General features: G+C 42.6%; 1 protein-coding gene across 3 annotated transcripts in view; it reads right to left on the reverse strand.

The window, feature by feature from the left end:
* The window catches only part of INPP5B (inositol polyphosphate-5-phosphatase B), a 187,539-nt gene that overhangs the window by 144,125 nt on the left and 17,978 nt on the right, over positions 1 to 25,436 (reverse strand). For 2 of the 3 annotated variants that reach the window (XM_068269027.1, XM_068269025.1), the window contains exons 5-6: positions 23,910 to 23,939; positions 20,368 to 20,478 (exon numbers count right to left, since the gene is read on the reverse strand). In XM_068269027.1, coding sequence (XP_068125128.1) covers positions 20,368 to 20,478; positions 23,910 to 23,939 — 141 coding nt within the window. The remainder of the gene's footprint in view (positions 1 to 20,367; positions 20,479 to 23,909; positions 23,940 to 25,436) is intronic. The other variant, XM_068269026.1, reaches the window with a different exon arrangement.

The raw sequence follows: 25,436 nt of genomic DNA on the forward strand, positions 1-25,436 counted from the left end.
AACTGGATGGGTACAAGTCATTCCTTACATGTTCTTCAGTATTAAACAATTATTTCTTCAAGTAACTCGCAAAGTGCAGCAGGTTTTATGCATGTGTTGTGCTATTTATAACTCACTCATTACTTTTGCTATTTAAAAACGGTTACTTACTTTATTTTTTCTGTTGCTTATCTTTTATTTTGCTCTTGCCCTAGGCACTAGCATGCTTGAGCTGAAGCCCTTAGCCCGGGAATGCCACAGATCTTCTCAAAATGTACGTAGAATGTTATACATTTTTTGACACTCATGTTAATTTTTTATATTCTGTTTTTCCTTTTTGATTTCCAATAAAAAAGGGAATGTTTTTTTTTTTTCAAACAATCTTTATTGATAACAAAATTGTGTTTCCAAAACCGATTCACATTCCATAATGTACGGGCATCAGATTGTATAAAACATACAAAGTATAGAGTACAGCATATGTCCTTTCTTATACATAATTTCTGCGTGTAAGGTTTTATCAAACAGGGAAACAATTATAACATTATATTTTATGCAAAATTGGAGAGGAAAAAAGCACTGGCACCAAAAAATGCAGCAGGGAGGATTAAACCACAAATGGTCTTACCTGCAGTGTGCTCCAGATACAGTCAATTGCAGTCCAAAAGAAAGAGGAAATGATGGGCATCAACTGCATAAAAGACCCTTTATTGTGGTGGGTAGACACAGTGGTTACAGCAGTGGGGGGAGGACAAAGATGTCTGACAGCTGTTTCACAGAGATAAACCCTGCTTCTTCAGAGACGAGTCTCTGAAGAAGCAGGGTTTATCTCTGCGAAACAGCTGTCAGACATCTTTGTCCTCCCCCCACTGCTGTAACCACTGTGTCTACCCACCACAATAAAGGGTCTTATAACATTATATTTCACTTAGCCTAATAACGAATATTTTAATTTCAGACTGCATGTGTGTTTAGGAAAGGGTTTTGAGTACAATAGTGGTGTCCGGTTCACAGGTAAAGTAATACTTCAAGGAACTTAAGGTAAGCTATGGATTTGCCAGTTAGGTGGGATTCAGTTACCCTTATCCATATAGTGGAGAGGACACAAAGTAAGAGGCTTCATGTATCATCTGATATAATAAGAATTGGTCAGTGGGGATCTCAAGATGATGTTGTGGAGGGCCCCATATTAAGGATAGCTAAAGAGCTGGGTCGTGAGGATGGGGGTGTGACGTAGGTTCGGTAAGTATCGCTTTCCTGGAAAGCAAACCATTGTGTCCACATCAGTGCTGGGCCGAAATTACGCATTAGCGTAATTACGCATCATAATTCACTACAAATGCACCGTAAGCGTTACGTGTAAGGTTACGGTATTACGCGTAATTAATTACGCGTAGACCGTGGGTTACGTTTTTACGCGTAACAAATTACGCGTAAGACAGTAAACTCCCATTGAAATTACACAGTCTGCCGTAATCGCGTAATATTACGCTCCCGTATAATATAAAAAAGCCGCCGACTTTAAGGGTTAATAGCAAAGCCCCCTTAAGTGCTAAGAGCCTCAAATTTGGAGAATATATTAAGGAGATCAGAAGGAATAAGAGGAAAAAATCTGGCGGGGACTTAGCGTCCCTTCACCCGACAGAGCTATAGCTCAGAGCTCTCGAAAGCATCTTTGTATTTGGGCTCCAAGGAGCCCCATTGGTCCTTAGCAGACCAATGGGGTTCCTTCAAATCAGAAGGAACCCCATTGGTCTGCTAAGGACCAATGGGGCTCCTTGGAGCCCAAATACAAAGATGCTTTCGAGAGCTCTGAGCTATAGCTCAGAGCTCTGTCGGGTGAAGGGACGCTAAGTCCCCGCCGGCTCCGCTGCCCTCCCCGCCTCTACCACATGTCACCTATATACATGCTGGCACCCATGGGTGCCAGCATGTATATGAGTGACAGGTGTGGGCGGAGTGGACGGCGGGAGCCGGCGGGGACTTAGCGTGTATGCGGCGGCCGGCGGGTGAGCGGCGAGTGACGTCGGGTGCGGTGGTGTTACAAAGTAACAAAGTTGTTACATTGTAATAACTTTGTTACATTGTAACTGATTAGTATATTTCCGAGGATATTGCGTGGGAACTGGCTTTTAAAGGGACAGGTAATTATTAATGGTTAATTAAGAATATTAAAGGGCTTTTTTCGTGGTTATGTTTTTTGTTCAATTAAAATACTTTTTCTATGTGTTTGTGTGTTTATTTACTTTTAACTCTTAAAGGAAATGGGTAAGGGGTACAAGTACCTCTATACTCATTTCTCCTGGGAGGGGGGGTGGGCATCTGGGGGACCCCTTTTTAAAGGGGACTCCCAGATGCCACCATGAACCCCGCCCCCAGGAAATCGCGGCCTCCACCTCCACCGCCCATCGGAGGTGGAGAAGAGCCCCTTGTCCTTGGATTGGACAAGGGCTCGGAGAGGGAGGGGAAAGCTTGGCTGCCCCTCCCCTTCCGAGACCCCCCAATCCATGGACCATGCGGGCTGGTATAGTCAGGGTGCGGAGCCCCACGCGGCCGGTGCTCCGCATTCTGGCTATCCCAGTCTGCATGGGGGACAAGGGGTTAAAGAGGTCTAGGAGGGGGGACCCCACGTCGTTTTTTTTTCAATATTTCCCACACTCAGAACGAAGTAAGTAAAACTCTTCCCACTTGGGGGAATCTATGAAAATAAAACACTATTGTTACCTGTGCAAAAAAACCTGACATTTTCCGCATTTAAAAGACATTTTTGCCCTTGAAACTTAAAAATCGATTTTCTCAAAAACTATAAGGTCTTTTTGAAAAAAAAAATTTTCCTCTTATTCCCACTGATCCCCTTAATATACCCTGTGAATTTGGTGTTTCTAAATTTTAAGCAGGCTTTGCTATTAACCGTTAAAGTCGGCGGGTTTTTAAATGTATATATTTTTCCTTTGAAATTTAACATCGATTTTCTCAAAAACTATAAGGTCTTTTTGAAAAAAAAAATTTTCCTCTTATTCCTTCTGATCTCCTTAATATATTCTCCAAATTTGAGGCTCTTAGCACTTAAGTGGGCTTTGCTATTAACCCTTAAAGTCGGCGGCTACCTAACATTGATCCATGCGTCAACTTTTCCGCTTGGCAGCATGACCTTACGCATTAATTGCTAGTAGGAATTTACGCGTAAGCCTATAACGTAACAACCCGAATTACGGTATTCTTACGCGTAATTGCATAAGGGCAATGCGTAATTACAGACATGTACCAAAATTGAATGTCTATGCCGTAAGCGTAATTTCGTAATGCGTAATAGCGTAAAATTACGCGTAATGATCCGTAAGCGTAGCTTTTTCCATTACGTCCAGCACTGGTCCACATGATTATATATTTCTCTGATTTCTCCTCCTTAGAGTGTATTAATTCCTCCATTTTGGCAATCTGCTCAATCCTCTGGAACCACAGAGATATTGAGGGGTGTCAGGATCCTTCCATTTCAGAGGGATACATGCTTTAGCTGCATTTAGAAGGTGTTTGACCAAAGACTTTTTGTAAGATCGTAAACTTTCTCTAGTTAGGTGAAGTAGAAACACTTCTGGTTTCCACTCAAGAGATTCAGAGGCAATTTCTTTGATAAGAGCATGTACCTGTCTCCAGAAGGGAACTATTTTACGACAAGACCACCAGATGTGAAGAAGATCACCTTTTAGTTCTTCACATCGCCAGCAGAGGTCTGATACTGAGGGAAAGAACCGATGAAGGAGAGCTGGTGTCCTATACCAGTGGGATAAGAACTTAAAGTTAATTTCCTGTGTTAATACACTCAAGGAGCTCTTATGTGTCATAATACAAACTTTCTCCCAGTCTTCATCTTTGATGATGATCTGTAGCCTGTTCTCCCAGGCCTCTTTAAAAAGAGTATCTTGGCCATGTACTAGATCTAGGAGTAAATGATACATCTCTGAGACCACGTGTGTCCGAGGGGTTTTTTGAATGATTATTTTTTCAAAGTCAGTTTGTGTCCCAGATAAATTGAACCGCTTGCCCCAGGAAGCAATAAAACTCTTAAGTTGTAAGTATTGCCAGAATGGAGGAGGTGAGGAGGAATCCTGAGATAATATATCGAACGTTATCAATCTGTTGTTGACCCATAAGTCTTTTACCAGCAGAGCCTGTACATTTTGGAGATTACAGAAACATTTCAAATCATTTCCCGGGGGAAAATTTTTCCTAAGCCTGACTGAGGAAAGGGGACCTGTCACTGAAGAGAGTTTAGTTTCTCTACAACATCTTCCAAACCCTGATAAAGTAGGCCATATTGTGGGGTGAGCTTTGAGGTCAGAGTAAAGAGGGGTCGATCTGTCTATGTCTACGTTCCAAGGTAGCCATGAGATGTCATAGTTCAAGATCTGCTTCTCTAATGTCACCCAGTCCTTATTGTTTTCATTGGAATGCCAATCAACTATCCTTGTCAAAAAGGTGGCTTGATAATACCGCCAGAAGTCTGGGAGGCCTGTTCCCCCATTGTCTTTGGAGTAGGTCAATTTTTCTCCCTTGAGACGGGGTGATTTATTGCCCCATATAAATTTGGATACAATCGACTGGAGGGAGAGGAACCATTTTTTAGAGATATATATTGGTAGAGTAGCTAAATAATACAATATTCGAGGAAGTATAGTCATTTTGATACTCGCCATTCTACCAAACCAGGAGAGAGGCTTGCCAACCCAATGTTCTAAGGAATGTTTCGTGGATCGCATGAGTTTATCATAATTTAATCGGAATAGGTCTGAGAGTTTGGAGGGAACCTGAATTCCTAAATAGGTGAAGCTCTCTGGCGCCCATTTAAAAGGGAAGTTCTGCTGACATAAAGAATAAATCCCAATGGGAAGGGTGATATTTAAACCATAAGATTTTGTGAAATTGATTTTTAAATTGGAGATGGTCGCAAACTCTGCAAACTCTAATAACAAGTTTGGTAATGTAATCAGGGGTTGTGTGATGAAAAATATCATGTCGTCTGCAAATGCTGCAGTCTTGTATTCTTTTCCCCCAATAAGGACTCCATGGATGGATGGGTTTGCTCTCACTGAGTTTAAAAAGGGCTCTAGGGGGAGAATAAAAATTAAAGGGGACAGAGGGCAGCCCTGTCTTGTTCCATTTTTGAGGTTAAATCTCTCTGAGAGAACACAGTTGACTTTAACCTGTGCAGACGGGTCACTATACAGCAAGTTGATCCAACTTCGCATGTTTGATCCTAGACCTAGATTCATCAAAAGACTTGAGATGTAGTCCCAAGAAATCCGATCAAAGGCCTTCTCGGCATCGGTGGAGAGAAACATCCCCTCCATCCGATGCCGATCCAGCCAATGGTGAATATTTATTACTTTGATGGTGTTGTCCCTCGCTTCACGCCCAGGGACAAAACCAACCTGGTCTAATGAGATGAGGGATGGTATATGAGGGAGTAATCTACTGGCCAACATCTTTGCGAATAGTTTGAGGTCGACATTCAGCAGAGATATTGGCCTATAGCTCTCACACGCCAAAGGATCCTTTCCTTCTTTGGGGATCACAGTGATATGAGCCGCCAGGAGTTCTAAAGAATGTTTTTTATCTTTGGGTATGTTATTAAATGCTTCGATAAAGTGAGGAGCTAGAATCCCCTGGAATGTCTTATAATACTGTGTCGTAAAGCCATCTGGACCCGGGCTTTTTCCAGTAGCTGTCTGTTTCAGGGCTATTAGGAACTCATCCATTGTAAGCTGTTCTTCTAGAAGATTAATGTCCTCCGCCTCCAGTCTATGCAATCCAAACCTGCTTAAAAAGCTACGTATTTTCTCCTGTCTATCTTCCTGGGGGGTGGGGGTTGGTAGATTGTAAAGGTTAGAGTAGAATTCAGCAAATCTCTGGGCTATCTCTGTCAAATTGTACGTTTTGGTCTGACTCTTTGTGCATAAGGCGCTGACTTGTAGTTCAGTCTTTCTGTTTCCGAGAAGTCTGGCTAGCAATCTACCTGGTTTATTTCCTTCTTCGTAGAGGGTTTTTTTCCCCATCAAAACATGTATTGGGCTCTGTAATACAATAATTTTAATAAGTGTTCTCTTTCCTTCCTCAATTCCTCTAGATCTGCAGGGAGCATAGTCTGTTTATGTTTTTTCTCTAGAGTTTTGATCTTGTCCATCTGGAGGTTGATCCCCTCATCCCTCTCTTTTTTGAGTCTGGCCCCCATTTTTACTAAGATCCCTCTTACAACTGGTTTGTGTGCTTCCCACACCATAATAGGATTACTATCCTCTGTTTTGTTTTCCTCAAAATAATTTGAAATAACCTCTTTGATCTTAGATATCCTCTCTTTGTCTGAGAGAAGGTGTGGATTCAACCTCCAGAGCCATTGAGTAGGGGTAGAGGGACCCCATCTCAACCTAGTGTTTACTGGGGCATGATCAGATATTGTCTGTGTTCCAATCTCAGAGTCTAAGAGTCTTTCTAGGTCTCTTTGCATAACCATAATGTAATCGATCCTGGTGTATTTTTGGTGTAAGCTAGAGTAATACGTGTAGTCCTTCCCTGAAGGATTTAACAGTCTCCACGAGTCAATTAGCTGCAGGGTTTGAAGGTGATTTTTGATTTTTTTAAGGGTTTGGAAGGGTAGAGCAGAAGTACCATTGGAAGAATCTATTAGTGGTTCCAGTGGGACATTTAGATCCCCTCCCAATATCAACCTGCCCTCCATGAAGCCCTTTAACCGGAAGAAGGTTTGCTCCAGGAAGCGATTCTGTTTTACATTGGGGGCATAGATGTTTACAATAGTGGTTAATTCCCCTAATATTTTCCCTTTCAAAAAAAGGAATCTTCCCTCATCGTCTTTTAAGGTATCTAAAAGTTCAAAGTTAAGTCTCTTGTGTAGTAATATTGTGACTCCCTTGGTCTTTCCTGAGGGATTGGTAGAGTGGTGAATCTGGGTAAAAGTTTTATGCTTAAAGGAGGGGACTTTCTATCTTAAGAAATGCGTTTCCTGGATCAAACCCACATCCGTATGTGACCTGTGTAATTCTCTTAGAAGTGAGCTCCTCTTTTCTGGGATATTTAATCCTTTCACATTGTAAGATGTTACTTTCAGAATCATATTTTTCCCACGTGCTGGCATTTTCCTACTTTCCTGTGAACCTACTCTGATCTGTGGTATCAATAAAAATTTAAGAAGAGAACTGGGTCAGAAACTGACACCTGAGGAGAAAATTTTTTTCCCAGGCTTCCTACTAAAAGTTAGGAATGCCGTTGAAGTAGTGGGATAAGTGTTGGGGAGAACTAAGAGAATCTGTGAAGTAAATAGATCTCTATTGATAGTACTATTCAACAGTTGTTTGGTATAATAGTTCTATCCCCTGGTGGGGGGTGGGGGGGACCACACAACAAAAACGGATGCGGAGAAAAGTCTTTGATCTTTGGTTTTCCAGTAAACAGGTGACTCTGTACACCTTATAAACTGGGAAGGTCCAAAGCAAAGAGTGAAAATCAGCAGGGTCAGAAGGTCAAACCAAAAACAAGAATAACTCAAAACCGAAAACCAAGAACCAAGAACTCCTCTTCCACCTCTAGACACCTCCGTAGAGGTGGAATATAGCTTCTAGTGCCCTCCCTGATGCAAAGTTAAGAGACTTATCTCCTATGATGACCCCTTTTCGTGTATTTAAAGGGACAGTTAGAGAACCTATTTCTATTTCTCTCTTCCTATGGTTATTTCAGACCTCTAAGTGGGAGATCAGGAGTCACCCTTAAGCACACCCTGTATAAGAACTTGAGAAAGCATATTCTTCCTCTCAATTTCTCCCCCCAAAGAACAATTTCCTAGCTCTTTGTGATTAAACCTGGTAAGTAATCTATATCCTGTGAACTATAAACTATTAATGTGAGCATTCATGCTAATGTGGAGATGAGAGAAGAGAAATGCTCGTGGTGGGCCTCTCTGCCAGTAATATTCTACAGCCCAGTTTAACCAAGTATAACATTATTTGCTACTCGCTTCCCTCCTTTCTCCTCCTTAAAAAACGGGAGGAGGAGAAAAAGAGTGGAAGCTACCTCCAGAGTGAGAGTTTTCTCTAGAATTCCATAATAACAGCAAGCCCATGTATTATGAACAGTGCTCTATAGGAGAAGAATTTTTCCAATTGCATAAACATAAGAATGAGGGTCAAACTTTTCAATATAATAGGTAAGCCAAGCTGCAGATAATAATAAACATACATATTATGGATATTTAGTATCTTAGATCACTCTAATGGATATTAACACCTATCAATGGTGAAGATTTAGGGGAGTAAAAAGGAGGAGAACATAAGATTCATATGTATTTAGTAAACAGGTGTCACTCTTATCTGGATCAATGTTAATCTCCTGTATCATCCGAGGAGGGATCCCTGCTTCTTCGCCTAGGGGATCGGTCTCTACGTTGGGGCGTATCAGCCCTATAGCGGTTGTCTTTGCGGTCGGGTACATTACGTCTGCGGTTCGAAGGCGTTTTTGACCAGGAACCGTTGACTGGAGTGACAGCTCCTTCGTAGTACATGCGATCCAGTACTGTCGGTAGTCTAAAGTCCCCATAAAATTCTGGAACATCGATATATTTCAATTTGAGGGTGTCATAGAAACGCTGTAAGTCCTCCGGGTATTGTAGCAATGCTGTAGTGCTGTCCCGAGTTGCAAGTAAGCCAAACGGAAACCGCCATTTGTATATGATTCCCATTCTACGGAGTTCCGTCAACACAGGTTTAAGAGCGCGTCTGTTTTTTAGAGTGATTAAGGAGAGGTCTTGAAAGAGTTTGATTTCAGTGTCATTGAATATAATGGCCTCCTGATTTCGTGCCTTATGCATTATCTCTTCTTTGAGGGAGAAATTTGTGACGCAGCATATAATGTCTCTTGGAGTTTCCGAGCTGGCACCACGCGGCCTAAGAGCTCTGTGCGCTCTGTCCAGTTCAATTGGAGAATCTTTCGGGCGTTCAAGTAAGCTATTGAAAATAGATAATAAAGCCGAATTGATGTCTGGGTTTTGCACCGACTCGGGGACCCCCTTCACTCGGATGTTATTCTGCCTTCCTCTATTGTCGAGGTCTTCGAGGTGTCTATTCACCTCGATCAGGTGAAGATTATGCGTTACCGAGGCTTGCTGTAACTCCTCGATAGCCGCATCCCTGTTATCCCCTGCTTTCTCTGCATCGTCTATGCGTTTCACAAGGCTCTGCAGATCCTCCCTGAAGTTTTGTAAGGCCCCCATCATGCTGCTTTTAATATCAGAAGCGAGTGAAGTCATGTCTAACATTGTAGGGAGTTGCTTCATATATGAAAACATCTCATGGGCACTCACCGGGGCATCTTGAGAAGGTTTGTCCGGTGGGGTAGGATCTGCGGCCTGCGTTGAAGGTTGAGCCAGCGCCATCTTGGATGGATCACTGCGGGTCGCGTCGTCCGGCTTCTGATTGCGGAACATAGCGGGGATATTGCGATTAGATTGCGGGTTCAGATCTCCCTGGGGTCCCTGCGAGTTCCCAGGTTTGTTTCCTTTGGCTGCCATTAGAGAGGGAGGCAATCAGACGTGGTAGAAGAGGAGTCTCGGTCGGAGCTCTGTTCTCACGCAGCCATCTCGATCGCGCGGTAGCCACGCCCCTCCGGAATGTTTTTTTTTTTTGTTTGTTTTTTAAATGGTTATATACTGATACAATTAATTGTACAGGTGGCCTTCTGCTAACAAATCCGTTTTCCTTCCACGAGGTTTTGTTTGTAAGTCAAATAGTGTGATACACATTCTGGAACATCTGGGTAAATGTTGACACCATATTTGGACGTACAGTATAAATAATATTTTTGAGTTGTTTTCAGTGTGCTTTAATGTACTTTAAACTACTTACAACAGTTTACACAATACTGTAATGTTTAAAGAGGAGCTGTTAGGTATAAGGTCTCAGAGAAAATAAACACATATATCAGTAGCTAAAGATTGGCTGTACTTACATTACATATGCATTTCACTGTCCACGTTTGGATTTCACAGAATTTGTATATAGTATATGCAGAGATAGATGCTCCTGACAGCTCATGGCAGGCTCCATGTTTTTCTGTCAAATGTGTCGTCATGTCCTGCCTGCTTCCTGATCACAGATAAGCTGGTACTTGAACAACACAGTGTGCAGTGAATATTATTGAGCCATGTGGCTAGGAACAATAGCTGACTCCTGCAGTGTACTCTGCCCTGAGATTTATCAGTGCTACGCGCTGGACTGATTAGAAGCTGCTGTACCGTCTCATTAGCAGCCGAGGGGAGGGCCCCAGAATGCTTTGCAGTTTAGTATGCGGCTTGCGTCCTTATGGGTCTATAACAGCCTTTAAGATAAGCACACATCAAAGGTAACTGAGATTTTTATCTTCACTAATGGCTTTTGGGCTTCCTTCTAAACTGTTTAACACAGGAGAATAGAGGTTTAAATTAGCTTCTGCAGCCTGACAGTTACTCTTTAACAACAAATATATGTGATAACAAAAAACAGTGCAGTACACAGTATTTTGTGCATGAGGACAACTTTGTATGTATGAGATTTTAGTAACTCCAGTCATTTGTAAGCTGGAGACTATCTGTACATAGTTATTACAGATCATTTGTTAAGTTCATCTTGTTAGGTTTTTTTTTTTTGTTTTGTTTTTTTGCTCTAAAAGTACTGGAATGAATGGTGACTGACCTGGTTTATGAAAGCTAATTATTATAGCTTCACAATCTGATTAGCTCAGTGAAAAGTTCTGTTGCATGCCCTGCAAATCCCAATTCCTTTACATCAGAAGAACATTTATTTGAATGAAACTCTTATCTCCAATAGTTATGCCTACTGAAACATGAGCATTGCCCAGTCCAAAGGTTTGATGGCCTCTGCACCAGCAGACACCACCAGCTGAATTATCTTCCAACTGTTGCTCCCAAGATAAGCTGCATACAGTCAGAAAAGTATTAAAAAGAACCAGAGTCGGTTTTTTGGGGGGCAGATGGGACACAGAGGCATTTTCTCTGCCTCACGCCGCTCTGTGCCCTCCAACCGCTGTGCTATAGCCACCCGAGATTAGCAACAATATTTGTCGCTATCTCTGATGTAAACATAGGGGAGAGGGATTCCCTGTTTTAACCGCCCGCCAGGGGCGTTCCTGCAGGGTTTCCTGAGCTGCCACTGGGCAGCTCTCTCTCCCGGGCCACGCCCCCTGCCGCTGTGAATGATCCGCTCAGCCGCCCTGATCAGGTAGCCTAGTTGTTGTTTTTTTCTATTGCATGAGGCCACCTCGGGCTCTCTTTAAGATGAAAAGGGGTCCTAGGCAATATAGCAGTTTTTTCTTTTTTAGTAAGATTTGGTGGGTGCTAGCGTCCACTAGGCTCCTAGACTCTCCCCAGGCCCTGGGCAACAAATTAGGTTTGCCTTGTGGACGATCCGGCTCTGCATATAGTGCTTCCTCCCCACTCTCTTCTTATTTTGTTTCCATAGTAGGAATGAGCGAGGACAGTTTCACAAAAAAGTGATATGGTCCCATAGTGTTGAAGGGTGCAGACCGTGGCAGAGAGCGTTAACTTACCCATGTCACCACCTCTTGCCATTGCCATGCACATCATCGTCCCGAAACTTCCACTTTCATAGGTGGAGGTTGGGTAGATGGAGCACATTGTACAGTGCAGCGTCGAGAGGCAGTGACGTGGGTAATTTAATCCTCTCTGCCACAGTTTCCATACCCCAAGCTTTTTGCGAAACTGATCTCACTCATCGCTCCTCCATAGCCATTAATTCATATACTCAAGCAATGGAACATACGCTAATCCGACAAACCGTTATAACCATCTGGCTTATTATGTATAGTTCTCCTTGTAGCACTAAAACAGCTCTAACCTATCAATTCATGGACACCATCAGAACTAGGAAGATGTCCTGTAGTATATGGTATCTTAGCAGCATATCTTTGAAGTGTTATTACCATGTGTAAAGTGGGACCTCCATGGACCAGACTAGTTTTTCCAGAACATTAAACACATGCTGAATCAGACTGAGTACTGGTGAAATTGAATGCCATAGAAAATGTGTTTCATCAGACTAAGCCACCTTCTTACATGTCTACATGGTCCAGATCGCTTTCTCAAAGGCCCATTGCAGGTGGTTTCTGGTTTTGATGCTGAATAGGGGCCAGCATGGACACTTAGAGGCCTGCATCTTCTCAACCCCATGCCCCATGTTTTGACACCTTTCTCTCATGGCCAACTTTAAAGGTCTGCCTGGGAAGCAGAAGCACAACCAGAATGGACCGCATGGAACATCCAGGATCTGCGGTTGAGGTCAGATGATGCGAACGCAGGGAGGACACGACGGGGAAGGTGCAGTGACATAGGTCCGCATAGGGGGAGTGTACCCACGCTATTTCATTCCTAGTCTGGGATGCTGCGATCTCCACTTTGCATCTGAAGACAGTTGGTTAGCGAAACGGATGTTAGTCTAAAAAGAAAAGGTTAGGCAGGCACTCAGGATGACCCGGGGATGAAATGTAGCAAATATTTGCAGATTAAACGTGTATCCTCAGCAGAGGCTACGTGCTCAAGACCGTTGGTGAGCAGTATCGTGGAACATATTGCAAGAAAGGAAAGAAATGGTCTGGCACTGTAGCTTTTAATATATATCAGCAGGCATACATGAGTGAAAACAATGGTGTGGCATCAAGTGGCATGGTAGTGCACTGTATCACAAGTACTTATCGTGCTGCTGCTGAGGTGAGGGAGGGACGTCTGTGGGTGCACGGGTGGGTGCCTGCTGATATATATTAAAAGCTACAGTGCCAGACCATTTCTTTCCTTTCTTGCAATATGAAACGGATGTTAGGCAGGCCGCCACTCCTACACTGCCCCACAGCCAACACCTTAAATTCTTGTAATGCTTTGATGTCTCTCTGCTAGCAGAAAATATAGAAATTGAAAGCAGAAGTCCTCTGTTATTGTCTCACACTGCCCCCTAGTGACAATGGCCATAAATACACATTACAGCAGTACTAATTAGAAGCAAGGAAATGTAACAAATAAGGATTAAAAAATGTGCTAAAATAAATTGGTCTGGAGCACTTCCAAGCCACTAAATAAATTAGTAGCTAAAGGGTTAAAAGGAAATAATTATGGAAGCCTCCATATCCCTCTCACATCAGTGTATTTTAAAATCTCCAGTCCTAGCAGCATCTCCACCGTAATATATGAATGTCTGTCACATTTGAAAGGTGTACAGTGTATTCTCTGGGTCACACTGTGTGGGCCCATAAATGATAGGCTGATGGGGTCAAATAGGCATAAGAAATTCTCAGGAAATATCAGGATTAGGGATAACTACATAAAGGATAATTGGAACCAAATATGTAGCCAGGAAACACTGTGGGGATCAGACTGAGACTCTAGGAGGAGGCAGCCTCACCAGCAATCAGTACCAGCTAGGTACCGGAAAATTGTATACTTACCTTCCGTAATTTTCCTTTCCTGGATCAAACGATGGCGGCATACCTCCGGGTATTGGCTCCGCCCCCAACCCTGATAGGACAGTCCACTATAAAAGCTTTGACCCCCCCCCTCCAGCCATTCTGGTGAAAATCAGTCCTCGAATGGACAAGAGGGAGGGATTCGTATGCCGCCATCGTTTGATCCAGGAAAGGAAAATTACGGAAGGTAAGTATACAATTTTCCGGTTTCCTGTATCAAACATGGCGGCATACCTCCGGGATATAACAAATCACACATGAGGGAGGGAATTATGCAAAATACAAAATTTATTTACACTGCAAGAACCGCTCTCCCAAACTCAACAGGAGTCAGTGAGGAAGGATCAACATGATAATGTTTCATAAATGTATGAACCGAAGACCAACTGGCCGCTTTACATATTGTTTCAACAGACACTTTTGAAAAACACGCCCAGGAGGCAGACATGCCTCTGGTAGAGTGCGCATGTACTTCAGACGGAACAGGTAAACCCTTTAAGACATAGCATTTTTTAATGATCTTAACCAACCATGCAGAAACAGTTCTAGCTGATACATTCTTCCCTTTTCTAGGACCTGTATAGTTTACAAACAGATGGTCAGAATCCCTAAAAGTAGCTGACGCATCTAAGTAGGCCCTAATACACTGGCCAACGTCCAATGGATGACATGCGCCTTCAGAAAGAAAGACAGGCAGGACTAATTCTTGATTCACATGAAATGATGATGAGACTTTTGGGACAAAATGTAACACTGGCCTGATGACTACTCTATCCGGAAAAAATTCTAACAGATTGCCTGAACAACCTAGGGCTTGGATATCTGACACCCTTTTTCCTGAGGCAATGGCTGTTAAAAAGACTGTTTTTACCGACAGATTTTCCAGAGAGACTCCTTCCAGAGGATAGAATGGAGGAGATGACAAGACTTCCAGTATTACTGACAGATCCCACTTTGGGAAGAACGGCCTTCTCGGGGGCCGCATCTTGAAGACTGCCTGAATGAATTGTACTACCAGAGGGTGCGTTGCCCAACGATCTCCTGTCAGTGCGGATAGTGCTGAAACTTGAACTTTCAGTGCAGATACACTCAGACCTCTTTCTACTCCTGACTGTAGAAAATCTAACACGTGCTGTACTGCTGGAGATAAGGGAGATATTCCTTTGTCTGAGGCAAAGGCCGCGAATTTATGCCAGATCCTGTAATAGGTAGAATTAGTAGATGCTTTTCTCGCCTTCAGGAGAGTATCCACTACTCCGCTTGAACATCCCAAGTCTATATACCTTTTCCTTTCAGTTTCCAAGCAGTCAAACTGAGCCTGTCCACTCCTGGATGCAGAAGATTCCCCTGTGACAGAAGACTGTGGGATACTGGCAGTCTCATTGGTTCCTCTATGCTCATTAACATCGCTAGGGCAAACCAGGGCCTCCTGGGCCAGTATGGCAGAATAGCAATGATCATGCACGATTCTCTGTAAAGTCTTTGGAGGAACCTGGGAATTAGTGGAAAGGGAGGAAACGCATAACCCAGTGCGAAACTCCACTCCTGTACCAGGCAATCCACCCCTTCTGCCTCCGGATGGTGATAGCGGGAGAAGAACCTCTCTACTTTCCTGTTCTGATATGATGCCCACAGATCCAGTTGTGGCCTGCCCCATTTTGCAGAGATCTGTAGGAACACATCCGTGTCTAGAGACCATTCGTGAGGATTCGCGAAGTGCCTGCTTAGATGATCTGCCAGAATGTTCTTGTCTCCTGGAAGATAAGTAGCTGACAGACTGGTTAAATTTTTCTGAGCCCATAACATCAAACGACTTGTTTCCATCAATAGCGAGTAGCTTCTTGTTCCCCCCTGCCTCCTGACGTGAGCAACTGCCGTCACGTTGTCGATTTGTAGTAGTACTGACTTGCCGCAAATCAGGTGATGAAAGGCTTTTAACGCTAGGAAGGCTGCTCTGAGTTCTAGCCGATTTGAGGGTACTCCACTCTGTCTTGTCTTCCACTTGTTCTGGCACCACCTGCCTTGGCAATGTGCTCCCCAACCTGTCACACTTGCATCCGTTGTAATCACTATCGGAATGTCTGGCTGTATCTGCAAGCAATTCCTCAAGTTTTCTTCCTTTATCCACCAATGAAGTGAATTCCTTACTTCGAAGGGTAATCGTATCCTCTGAATCAGGGATACCCTGTTCCACCTGCTCAGGAAGAAGCACTGAAATGTTCTCAGATGCCAGTGCGCCCATCTCACCATCGGGATTGAAGAGGATAATGTTCCCAGTAGACTCAGGCACTCTCTTGCCAATAGGTGAGGAACTGTTAGGGCCTTGCATACCTTCTGCTGGATAGATACCACCTTCTGATCCGGTAAGCAGACCTGATTTTTGAAGGTTAGGAATCTTGCTCCCAGGAATATCATATCCTGAGAAGGGAGAAGCTGGCTCTTCTTGAAGTTGATTATCCAGCCTAGACTTTGCAGGAATGTTAGCAGCAGATCCTGATGCTGGGTTAACACCTCTCGGTCTTGGTGGAGTAACAGAATATCGTCCAGATAGTGGTATATTTTTAGACCCCGCAACCTCAGGTATGCCACTGCTGGTAGAAGGACCTTCGTAAAGGTCCTTGGGGCTGTTGATAGACCGAAAGGCAGGCATCTGAACTGGTAATGGCACCCTTCCATGCAAAACCTCAGATATTTCTGATAGTCCTTCTTTATGGGAATATGTAGGTAGGCGTCTGAAAGATCTATGGTGGACATCCAGTCTGCCACTGCCACCATTGGAATGATGGACTGAAGGGACTCCATCTTGAAGTGCTTTACTTCTATGAATCTGTTCAAAAACTTTAAATCTAGCACCGGCCTCCAGCCTCCCGATACCTTTGGGACTAAGAAAAGCGGAGAATAGATTCCGGAAAAGCACTCTTCGCTTGGTACTGGGATTATTGCATTTTCCCTCCATAGAGACTGCACATACTGTCTCAGGGAGGCCGACTTGCTTCTGCCCAGAGGAACCTTTGTTGAAACAAATCTGTTTTGTGGAGGTTTTCTGTTGAATCGCCAACAATGACCCTGCCTTAGGGTCCTTATCACCCATGGGTCTTCGATTCTTCCCACCCAAGACTTCCAAAAGAGCTGTAGCCTGGCTCCTACTGGTTGGTCCTGAGTGGACAACCCGTCAAAACCGCTTCTGGCTCTGCTGGGGATCCGAAGAAATCTTTGGCTTGCTGTTTTTCAAGAAAGATGCCTGAGTACCCCTCCAGTTTTTTCCGAATTGCTTTCCTGGTCTATAGGACTTCGCTTGTTGGTATCTATAGTTAAAGTTCCTCCTGGAAGCTTGTTGTCTGGGAGCCCTCTGCTTTCTATCTTGCGGGATCAATCCTGATTTCCCTCCTGTCACTTTAGATATAGCAGAGTCCATTTGAGGCCCGAACAAATGGGTTCCGTCAAAGGGGATCTTGCACCAGTTGGATTTTGAAGCTTGATCTGCTGACCATGGTCTTAACCACAAAGCCCTCTTAGCTGTGATATTCCATAGCATTGCCCTTGCTGATGACCTGATTACATCAATTGCTGCTTCTCCCATGAAATCTCCTGTGAGTTTCAGCTCATCCAGGGCCTTGATTATCTCCTGCTTATCTGTGCCATTGTTCAAGGCTGTTTCAATGTTGTCGACCCATACTCTTGTAGCCTTCGCCAAGGAAGTTAGTGCCACTGCTGGTCTACAAGCCGCTCCTGCTGCTAAGAAGGCCTTCTTCAAATCTGCATCCATCTTTCTTTCTAGCGGGTCTTTAAATGCTATAGCATTTTCTATTGGCAGAGTGACATGCTTAGGCAGTCTCATAATTGAGGCGTCCACAATTGGAGCTGAATCAAACAAATTCAGATCTTCCTGCTTTAGTGGGTATAGCTTCATGAATCTATTATTTAACCACTTCGCCATATCTGGACGCATATATCCGTCCAGATAGGCAGTGGTGCTGCAGCCGTGTGTTGCGCGCGATCGGGCGCGCGCCCGCGCTACCTCCCGCTGCCCCCCCGATCAGTGAATGGGAATATAATTCCCATTCACCGATCCAAGTCCCCGGCAGAAATACCGACGCTTTCTCATCAGAGAGCGTGGTATTTCTGCCCCCAGGAAACAACTTCTCTTCATTTTAGTTCCTAGATGCGACATCGTTCGCATCTAGGAACTTTTTGAATGTGGCCATCTTGTGGCCAAATAGTAAACTGCACCCACATACCTGTATTGAATAAAAAATACATTATTTTACATCTAAAATTGGCTATTTACCTCCCAAACTAAAATTACCCAAATACATTTTTGTATTAAAAAAAATAATAAAAAAAATTACAATAAAAAAAAAAAAAACTACATAAATAGTTACCTAAGGGTCTGAACTTTTTAAATATACATGTCAAGAGAGTATCTTATTACATTTTTTAAAATTATAAGCTTGTAAATAGTGATCGACGCAAATTGAAAAAATGCACCTTTATTTCTAAATAAAATATCGGCGCCATAAATTGTGATAGGGACGTAATTTAAATGGTGTAATAAGCGGGACAAATGGGCACATAAAATGCATGGGTTTTAATTACTGTAGCATGTATTAATTTTAAACTATAATGGCTAAAAACTGAGAAATAATGTTTTTTTTCCATTTCTATCTTAATCTTCCTGTTAAAATGTATTTACAGTAAAGTGGCTCTTAGCAAAATGTACTACCTAAAGAAAGCCTAATTAGTGGCGGAAAAAACGAGATATAGATCAATTAATTTTGATAAGTAGCGATAAAGTTATTAGCGAATGAATGGGAGGTGAACATTGCTTGGATGCATAAGATTTTCGAAGCTGTAGGCTGAAGTGGTTAAAGATGGCTTCTGCTCAACCTTGCTCCACTCACTTAACACCACTTCCTTTATCACCTTCATTAAGGGAAAGACTTGCGGCTTTTGATCCAAGTGTGGGTAGTACTTATCAGGTTCCTGTGAAGTACCTTCATCCTCTTGCCAGTCTATTGCCGACTTAATAGCCGTCAAGAAGGGTGGAACTAAAGCAAAGTCAAATCCGACTGGTGGTGCATCTGCCTGAGGTGTAGTATCAGCTACTGAAGCCTGAAAAGTTGCCGATGTTCCCGGCTGCTGCGCCATATTCTGAAACGTTTCTTGCACAGCCTGCTGTATAAATGCTAATACTTGTTGATTATCTGACTCCTTCTCATGACCCAGCTCCCGGAAGCATGATTCACACACCCTCTTTTCAGGAAGGGCTGGCCTAGCACAGGACCAACACTGATCCTGTACCGGTCTCTGAAAAGGAGTAACTGGATCGGAATCAGGGGAAATAGACCACACTCTACGAGACCCTCTTGGGGCTCTATTAGCATAATAGTCTCTTTCCGAATACTGTCTGTATCTTGGATAATAGGATGGAGAACGTCTCCTCCTTTCCTGCCTGTGGGCAGATCTAGATCTGGACCTTCTAGATCGACGTCTGGGTGAACGTCTTCTAGACGAGTCTCTGTGCCGCCTGCTCTTGCTCCTGCTACGAGATCGACTTCTGGAGTCCCTTGAAGACCTTCTCTTAGATGCGGACTTGTTAACTTTACTCCTTATTGTTTCAACAGACATTTTTGACTTCGAGCGAGAATCCCTTTGATGAGAAGAAGATGGTCGGTCCGTGGACCTTGAATGAACACTTCCTTCTTCATCTGGGCTGTGGAGACATAAAAGATATGTTCCACTTAAAGAAACCATCCCTCAAAAGAATGGTATAGATAGCACTCTTTTATAAGTATCTTTAAGGATAACCCTGTGCAAGGAGGGGTGTAAGGAAAAAATTAACTTTAAACACCCAGTGCGTAATGAACAACAGAGAAGGCCACATTTAGTGACCGGTTACCTGTGTTCCACTACCTTCTCTATCTCCACCACTTGCCCCTGGTTCTCCATCTCTGTTTAAGAGAATAACCATAGGACCGCATTTAAACAAGGCACTATTACCTTAAACAGGCATTATACATGAGCTATATTTATAATAGTCTTCATACCTGCTCTCTGATGAAAATAGGCTTTTAGCCTAATGACTCCCCGTCCGACCTCCTGACCGCTCTCCAAGCCACCTGCTCACGTGGTACCAGCGCTACAAACGCTACCCACCGTGAGGCTCTGCCCGCAATCGCGCTTCCAGCCGCTCTTCCTGCTTCCTGTGCGGCGCTTTTACGTACTTCCGGCCGCCCCCGCCTCCTGCCGCTGCCCAATCGGCTTCAGCGCTCCAAGTCTCGCGGTATGCGAGATCTCCTTCCGAGTACTCTCTGACGAATGCGGAGGCGCCGGCTGGAGAGGGGGACGCTAGGGAGCTGCTCGTGGGGAGAGAGGACGCCACTTGATCCTATTTAAGGATCCTGGACGTTAGGCATGCGGGAGAGGCTGAACCCGCCGCCAGCACAGGTACCTTCTACTTTAAAAAGGGAGGAAAAAGATACAAAAACCTGGAAAAAAGGGAAAAGAAAAAGAATTTAAAAAAAAAGAAAGGAGAAAAAAATAAGTGAACTTGTCCATGGCGAGGACAGAAAAAAAGAATGGCTGGAGGGGGGGGGGGGGGGGTCAAAGCTTTTATAGTGGACTGTCCTATCAGGGTTGGGGGCGGAGCCAATACCCGGAGGTATGCCGCCATGTTTGATACAGGAAATATATTTTCAAGGAGTTGTAATACATCTGGCAACAACCATAGATTGGAATGGATTTGTGATATTTACTGTGGTGAAAATGGGAAATCTGAACCCCACTGCTGCAAACTCATTGTGAGGAGAAATTGAATAGCTATTTAAGGTTGAAGTAAAAAAAAACCCACACAGAACTTACTTTGGAGTAACAGATTAACTTTCTGCAGAAATTCTTGTGTGTGGGAACCAAAAGGAAGTTGCATTATCAGCTCAGTATCTGGAAGTGTTATCCTCACTGTGATATCAGAACCTAAGTGACAAACAAAGAAAACATTCTGATTAAAAAAGGAAAGTAAGGTAAAACGTGTGCTTGCAAATCATAATTATAGTTTCTCCTACCCTGTGCACTGTTGTGTGCCTGAACTTTACACATTATTCCATATATAAGCTACTGTAAGTAACAAAAAAACAAAGAATCTTTTAATTTAGGACCAGCGCTTTATAGGGCAATTACCACAGGACCACTGAGCACTGCCAGGCCCCCCCACCAAGATTTCCACTCAGCTTTATAGTAAGTCCACAAGGTCCTTGTACAGTTTATGGCAGCATAGCAACTCACCTATATACAAAACAGTCCACAGGGTTTTGTTTTTTTAAGGAACAGCATCAGTCTTTTAATTCTTCATAAATATCAAACAGGCTTGATTGCAGTATATGAATAAGATATCCATGCGAATCATATGCTGAGTGCTGCTGTCCACAAGTGGCACAGAGCACTGGCACTGTTTTCAATATAATTCTAAGCTGGGGAAGCTAAAAGTAGACAATGAAGAGTTATTGTTTATTTATTTATTTATTTTAACCTCTTCAGTTGCATAGTTGGGGTTGATGCTGCCTCCTCCATCAACTATGCAGGTTCAACACAAGACTCCACACCACAAAACCCAATTGTTGACTTCTAGCTTCTACCGTAGCACCATGCTTTCCAGGAGGTGTGTCAGCAAGTAATCAATGATTGAGTAAGCAGTGGTGTTGGGAGGATAATGGTTTGTGGACAATATCTGTACATGCTATTCTCTAGTTTTCCATTTCTTAATTACTTTGTAAAAATATTCATCTAGATATTGAAAGTGCAAAACCCCCAGCAAGAACAGAAGCTACTTTGGAGCTGTGTAATTCATTTCTGTCTTTCTGATGATGAACATCTCCTGAAAGTGGACCTGAACTCTTGCACAGGACAGATGGAAAACTGAGTGAAATGCACCCTGTATGTATTTAGAGAGTTTGCCCTGTCTAATCCCCCTTCACCTGTGACTTATTACCACCGTGATTTGATCTCTCAGCTGTGTCAGCTCAGGACTTTCCTCTGGCATGGCAGAGCAGCTAATATGTAAACACAGGATTTTAACAACGTGTCTGCTTCCATGAAAGCAGGAAGTAGACAAACTGCAGATTTGTTGCAGGATTCATATCAACTGTAACAAAGTGTTTTTCTTTAAAGGTTATTATGATGTTGCATATCTTTTAGAACAGAGAGGAAGTTCTGAGTTCAGGGCCGCTTTAAAAGCCCACAATAATGATAGCATTGACTTATGACCCCTCTGTAGTTCCTGTAATAGCAGCAAAATAAAGTCTTCAGTAGAGATGAGATTAACATACAGTAATTCAGGCTTGCATGCAAAATAAATGTAGGGTGGAATTGGACCAATCAAAAGGAAGTGCAATTGATCAGACCGATTCCAAGCTGTATATAATGCATGCTTTCTAGAATAGTTTGAATAGCATTGACCATCCTCACTATGCTTTGCATTAAAAAAGCTGAGAATTTCCATGTCTCAATATCTGAGAGCTCCTTTTCTGTCAACAGGGCTGCCAATATGGACAAAGATCCGACTCTTATCTTACAAGATTTCTAACAGCCATTGGTTCTCTGAACACAGTTGGTGGCCTGCCAGTTACGGCAGTGACATCAGTATGAAACCTGACCGATCAATAGAAAAGCCATAGTGCACAGTTTATTTTTCAGTAGTTTAAAGTGTACCCGATGGGAAAACAGTGCCTCAAATGGATACTTACCTCAGTAGAGGGAAGACTTTGGATAATCCAGAGGCTCCACCTGTCCCCCTCACCTCAACCAATCAAGGGCTGGGAACCCCGGAACCCCCCCTTGTCAAAGAGTGAACGCATGCAGCCGATTGGGCTTGGCTTTTACCATAGAGTCAGAGTGACTCCTTGCTAAGTCGTCCTGCGCCTGTGCAGTGCGGCCACAATTGTTCATAGATTAGAGCAAGGCCATGAACTTCCAGAGGGACCCAGCCCTGGATTGGTGGTCTCAAACAGGATGTGGGAAGTATCTGAAGGATCTAGTGAGGTAAGTAACTAACTTTTTCTTTTTTTGAACTTAAAGGTTTACTTTAAATCTTGGAAATACTGAAAGTTGTGACATGATACTAACCTTGCCCAGAATCGTGACAGATTTGCTTTAAAGAGACTCTGAAGCGAGTCTTAAATCATGTTATTACTGTAAAGCACTATAGATAGTGCTAAACCACCGCATCCCTGTGGCAAAACGAGGGGTTTATACCCCCCAAATCCCCTCTGCAAAATCCACAACTTTCTTGGTCGTGGATTTTGCTGCTCATGGAGGCAGAGCTATGAGCTGCAGCTCTGCCTCCATGCACGGCAATCGCCGCACGGATCTCCGCCTCTCCCCCGCCCCTCTCTGTGAAGGTAGATTGAGAGGGGCGGGGGAGAGGTGGGGATTGACGCGCTAAGAGGCAAAGCTACAGCCAAAAGCTCTGCCTCATCAGGAAGCGCTCCCCTGAGTTTGCAGAGGGGATTTGGGGGGTATAAACCCCTCTTTTTGCCGCGGGGATGCGGCGGTTTAGCACCATCTATAGTGCTTTACAGTAATGACCTGCATTAATACTCGCTTTAGAGTCTCTTTAACACTAAGGTTTAAACTCCTAGTAAGGCAGATGTGGGCAAAAAAGTAAAATTCACAGTACCAATAAGTAACCTCTGAAACATACATAAACAGAATGGGCATGATTCACAAAGCTTTTTCACCTGGTTTCCTCTGTTTTCATCTTATCTTATTCAGCGCTGCGTAATATGTTGGCGCTTTATAAATACAATAAATAAATAAATAAATCTATGTTACATTTTAAAGCTTCCAAAGATGAAAAATATAATATAATTAAGGTTAGAAAAGTAATATTGAAATTAAGTTAATCAGGAACAACTTACTTTGAGTGATTATATTGCTTGTAAATGTGCTGAAAGGTTATTTTTATCAATTAGGTGATAAGTAGTAAGTCATTTATAAGAAGTTTTGTGAATAGAGCCCATTGTAAGAAAAAAAATATTTCCATGAAATTGAAACCTGGAATTTGGTCTTGGTCTGATATTGATCAGAAATACTAGATATTAAAAGGAACCCGAGGTGAGACGGATATGGAGGCTTACATGTTAATTTCCTTTTAAATAATGCAGATTGCCTGGCTGTCCTGCTGATCCTCTGCCTCTAATACTTTACGCCATAGACCCTGAACAAGCATACAGATCAGTTGTCTGACAAATCTGACAAGATTAGCTGCATGCTTGTTTCACCCTACTGACCAGAAAGATCAGCAGCACTGCCAGGCAACTGGTATTGTTCAAAATGAAATAAATATGGCAGTCTCCATAGGTCTCTCACCTCTGATACCCTTTAAATAATAATTACATGATACTACTTACCAATAACTTGAAAATTGTCACAGGTTTCTACTGCAAAACAAAGACAACAGTTCTAAGTCAGGAAACTAATTTATCACAGATATTAAAGAAGCACTGTAACAACATGTAGTAGAATGTACTGCATCATTTAGGATACCCACTTTTATGTTAATTATTCAGGCTTTAGTTTAAGAAACACTTCTATATCTATATATTGCTGTATGTGGCCCTGCCCTGTCCTCCTAGTGATGTCACAGCCTAGGCTGTTTAGCTATGCGGGATTCTCCTCCCAGAGCATTATGGATATTATTTCTACTATCTTTGAAAACAAGTAAACAAACATTCGAAATTATGCACTTGCCAGCAGTAAAGATGTCGCCACCTGTGATAAACGTCAGAATATAAATCAGGGTGAGCAAAGATTTTACAATGGGCAAACACTGACTTAATAATTTATAAATAAATACTGTAAAACAAAAGCAATTTTATTGTTATTTAAGTACAGTTCCTCTTAGAAAGTCTTCTTCCTATGTATGTTTTATTCAGCTAAAATCTGCCATCTACTGACAGCTGCAAGTAACTGCAATTTAGACTGTTTACATTATTAACATTTATAGGATTAGACTAGACTTAAAGAGGAACTCCAGTGAAAATAATGTAATAAAAAAGTGCTTCATTTTTACAATAATTATGTATACATGATTTAGTCAGTGTTTGCCCATTGTAAAATCTTTTAAATCCCTGATTTACATTCTGACATTTATTACATGGTGCCATTTTTACTGCTGGCAGGTTATGTAGCTGCTGCATGCTTTTTTGGCAGTTGGAAACAGCTGTAAACAGCTATTTCCCACAATGCAGCAAGGTTCACAGACAGGAAACTGCAAAGAGTACGTACTTAGAATTTCTTTGTGGGAGTGGTTTCACCACAATATCAGCCATACAGCTGATGGTCTGTTTGTTAAAAGGAATAGATTTCTCATGTAAAAGGGGGTATCAGCTACTGATTGGGATAAAGTTCAATTCTTGGTCGGAGTTTCTCTTTAAGAGTCCTGTGTCAAACATTTGTTAAAAATTATTTATTTCCTAAGCATTTTAAAGGGAATAAAAAAATGAAAAAGTCATTATTTCTCAGTTTTCAGCCATTATAGTTTGAAAATAAAAAGTGCTGCTGTAGGATAACACCCACACATTTTATTTGCCTGATTGTACCCATGATTACAACATTTTTAGTTATGTCCCTAGTACAATGTATTTTATTTGGAACTAAAGGTGTTTTTTCTTCCGTTTTGTGTTTTTTTTGTATACTATATGACTAATTACAAGCCCTTATTTAAAAAAAATAACAGTAATATACCCTCATGACATACATATTAAAAATTCTGAGTGCGTAAGGTAACAATTTTTTTTTCTTTTTACTGTCACTTTGTTGCTTTTTTATTTTGTGTGTGTGTGTGTGTGTGTGTGTGTGTGTGTGTGTGTGTGTGTGTGTGTGTGTGTGTGTGTGTTTACAAGTGTTTTATTTTGGTAACTATGGGGGAGGGGGTA

The sequence above is a fragment of the Hyperolius riggenbachi genome, chromosome 2 (genome assembly GCF_040937935.1).
Source record: "Hyperolius riggenbachi isolate aHypRig1 chromosome 2, aHypRig1.pri, whole genome shotgun sequence".
Taxonomy (NCBI): domain Eukaryota; kingdom Metazoa; phylum Chordata; class Amphibia; order Anura; family Hyperoliidae; genus Hyperolius; species Hyperolius riggenbachi.